At 30.2% G+C, this 2,965-nt stretch overlaps 1 protein-coding gene across 1 annotated transcript in view; it reads left to right on the top strand.

Moving 5' to 3' along the window:
- Positions 1-791: 791 nt before the first annotated feature.
- LOC111696178 (protein Skeletor, isoforms B/C) overlaps positions 792-2,965 on the top strand; it is a gene marked incomplete in the record, with an annotated part of 4,803 nt that continues 2,629 nt past the window's right edge. The window contains 3 exon segments of the mRNA XM_023465727.1: positions 792-876; positions 1,427-1,499; positions 2,048-2,149. Of these exon segments, the coding sequence (XP_023321495.1) occupies positions 797-876; positions 1,427-1,499; positions 2,048-2,149 (255 nt within the window).

The following is a 2,965-nucleotide window of genomic DNA, read 5'->3' on the forward strand; positions in this document are numbered from 1 at the left end:
TGATGTCCAAGGCGTGAGGAGGGAGGGGAAGGTCTCTCTCTCTCTCTCTCTGTAAGATGGTGGTGTTGATTCCACTTCACCGTTGCAGTTCTATTCTTCTCCCACTACAGTATACAGAGTGTATCCCACTTCTTGCAGTTAGACTAGTTTCAGTACGCTAGGTAGCACGTTTTTAACGTGCTTACGCTTGATTACACTTGTTAGCACGTTTTGAAGAGCTTTGTTAACACGGTTTAATACACTAGGAAATTATTGCCGGCACGTTTTATTACGCTGGTTGGCACGTTTTTATTTTAGAAAGTACGTTTTCTTTTCGCTCGTTTGTAAGTTTTAATCCGCTAGGTAGACGCTTTAATTTACTTTTCAGAAATTAATTTGTTCGTTTTTAAGAAATTAGTGTTGTACGAGCAGTACAATACAGAAGAAATTGAACACAATGTGTGTATATTCTCTCTCCCCCCGCTCCTTACTGTACTGCAGGGACCTCTCTAAACAAAATCTGGTCTGTACGACGATTAGAAAGCGCCTTTTTAATTTTAAAGCACGTTCATGCATATTTTTAATGTTTTTTTAAATGTATGCAATATTTATTAAAGGTTTAAAGAGGATCTTCAAATTATGTAATTTTAATTTGAAGGCAAACTTCATCAAGTGACTTCTTTGCACATTTTTTGGTAACATTTTTTCTTTGAAAAAAGAAGAAAGACACTCTTAGTCATTCTAATTACTATAATAGCTTTAATGAAAACTGTTAAACATTCGATTTATTAAAAAAAACAATTTATTTCAGATAAAAATGAAAACATTTGTGGCCCTTCTGGCATTAAGTTCTGTTGTTTCGGCAAAAATTACGCAGAAATATATCGGAAAATTAAGGTAACATTTATTCCTGGTAATTTATTCATTTTTAATTTTTTTACTTTTTTAATTTTTAAATTTGCTCCAATTTGTATTAATTTGTTTTTTCTTGATTATCTTTTTCAATTTTCTCAAATTTTCATTTAAATCTCAAGTGAACCTCAATTAAAAATGTCTGATTTGCAACCTTAATCTGGTCAATAATGAGGAAAATATTTTATCTAGCATGGAAAGGTGTTAATTCTGATAAATTCTCTATCATTTCGCTAGTTTAGAGAAACAACAAATGAAAACAATCAGTTGTCATTACAAAATACAGCTATATAATTCAGACAAAGAATTATAGCAATCGTTGAAAATCGGACATGCCACTCTAATTATGGAGGGTCACTTAGAATTTTAATAAACTACATATTTATTTTCTTAAAAACTTTCAATTGTTAATGAGTTGCTAAGCTATTTTTTTAAAATTCGTCTTTTAAAATAATTTGTTATTTATCTATAAATGTGCTTTCTATCTCCAACTATCTATCTATCTATCTATCTATCTATCAATATAAATGTTTAGTACCCTGCAGCATGACGTATCTGGAGATGTCTACGCCAAGGATGAAAACACATTAGTTATTGAAAACTTTAAGGTGAACACTCCCTTTAATGATTAATAAGATTGCACATGCAGGAAAATAAAAGCAATTATTTTGACTGAGCAGACTGTAAAGTGCCCCCAGGCCTTTGCCTTTGCTATTTTTTTTTCATCGCTGGGTTTGAAGTTTCAAAGTTTCAACACGCTGGTTTTTGATGATATCCAAAAATACCCAGTTTAGGATAAAAAAAAAATAATTTCCATTTTAGGATGTTATCCAAAATATCCATTTTAGGATGTTATCCAAAAATATCCAGTTTTAAGATGATATCCAAAAAATATTCTGTATATTTTTAAATGTATCTAATTTTGTTGATATCCATAAATATTTAGTGTATGATATCTTGATTTTTCCAAAAATCTCCAAAAATTCATGATTATATATATAAAAATAGTAATTAACAGCAAATGACGATGCTATAAATAAGGAAACCTCCTGGGAATGACTTTTAAACTTTCAAATAAAGAAAACAAGAACTGTTTGTCTATCTATCTATCTATCTACTTTCTNCTTTTTATCCTTCTATCTATCTATCTATCTAGTATGATGGAGCTGGTCCTGATGCCTTCTTCTGGGTTGGTAAGACTGGAACCCCCGCCGCCACCGACACCGCCATGACCCTCATCCTCGCCCACCCATACGAGGTAAACAATAACTTCGATTTTTTTCTTCAGTTTTCTTAAAAACAAAATAAGAGAAATTTAAGAATTTGCTTGTTTTTGTTTTTTGATTAAAACTGAAAATGTCATGGATCCTATTTTACGGTTTTTTAATTAAGATTCTTGGCAACAAAAATATTTTCATCAAAACATTTTATTTTTCACAAAACAAGATTTCACTGTTAGATGGAAAGCTAAAAATGTAGGTTTTATAAGTGTGTAATGTAAAAAAAATATGTTTTTTTGCAATTTGTATTTATAATAATGTTGTTGAAACCTTAACATTTTCTTCGAAATCATGAACAGAATGTTCGATATTAAGAACAGAATGTTCGAAATTAAGAACAGAATGTTCAAAATCATAAACAGAATGTTCGAATAAAGAACAGAATGTTCGAAATTTAGAACAGAATGTTCAAATTTAAGGACAGAATGTTTAAAATTAAGAACAGAATGTTCGAAATTAAGAACAGAATGTTCGAATCTAAGAACAGAATGTTCAAAATTAAGAATAGAATGTTTGAAATTAGGAACAGTATGTTTGAAATTAGGAACAGAATGTTTGAAATTAGGAACAGAATGTTCGAAATAAAGAACAGAATGTTCGAAATTTAGAACAGAATGTTTGAAATTAAGAACAGAATGTTCGAATCTGAGAACAGAATGTTCGAATCCAACAACAGAATGTTCGAAATTAAGAACAAAATGTTCGAAATTAAGAACTAAATGATCGAAATTAAGAACAGAATGTCTGAAATTAAGAACAGAATGTTCGAAATTAAGAACAGAATGTTCGAATCT

Source organism: Eurytemora carolleeae, unplaced genomic scaffold, assembly GCF_000591075.1.
Source record: "Eurytemora carolleeae unplaced genomic scaffold, Eaff_2.0 scaffold80, whole genome shotgun sequence".
Classification (NCBI taxonomy): Eukaryota; Metazoa; Arthropoda; class Copepoda; order Calanoida; family Temoridae; genus Eurytemora; species Eurytemora carolleeae.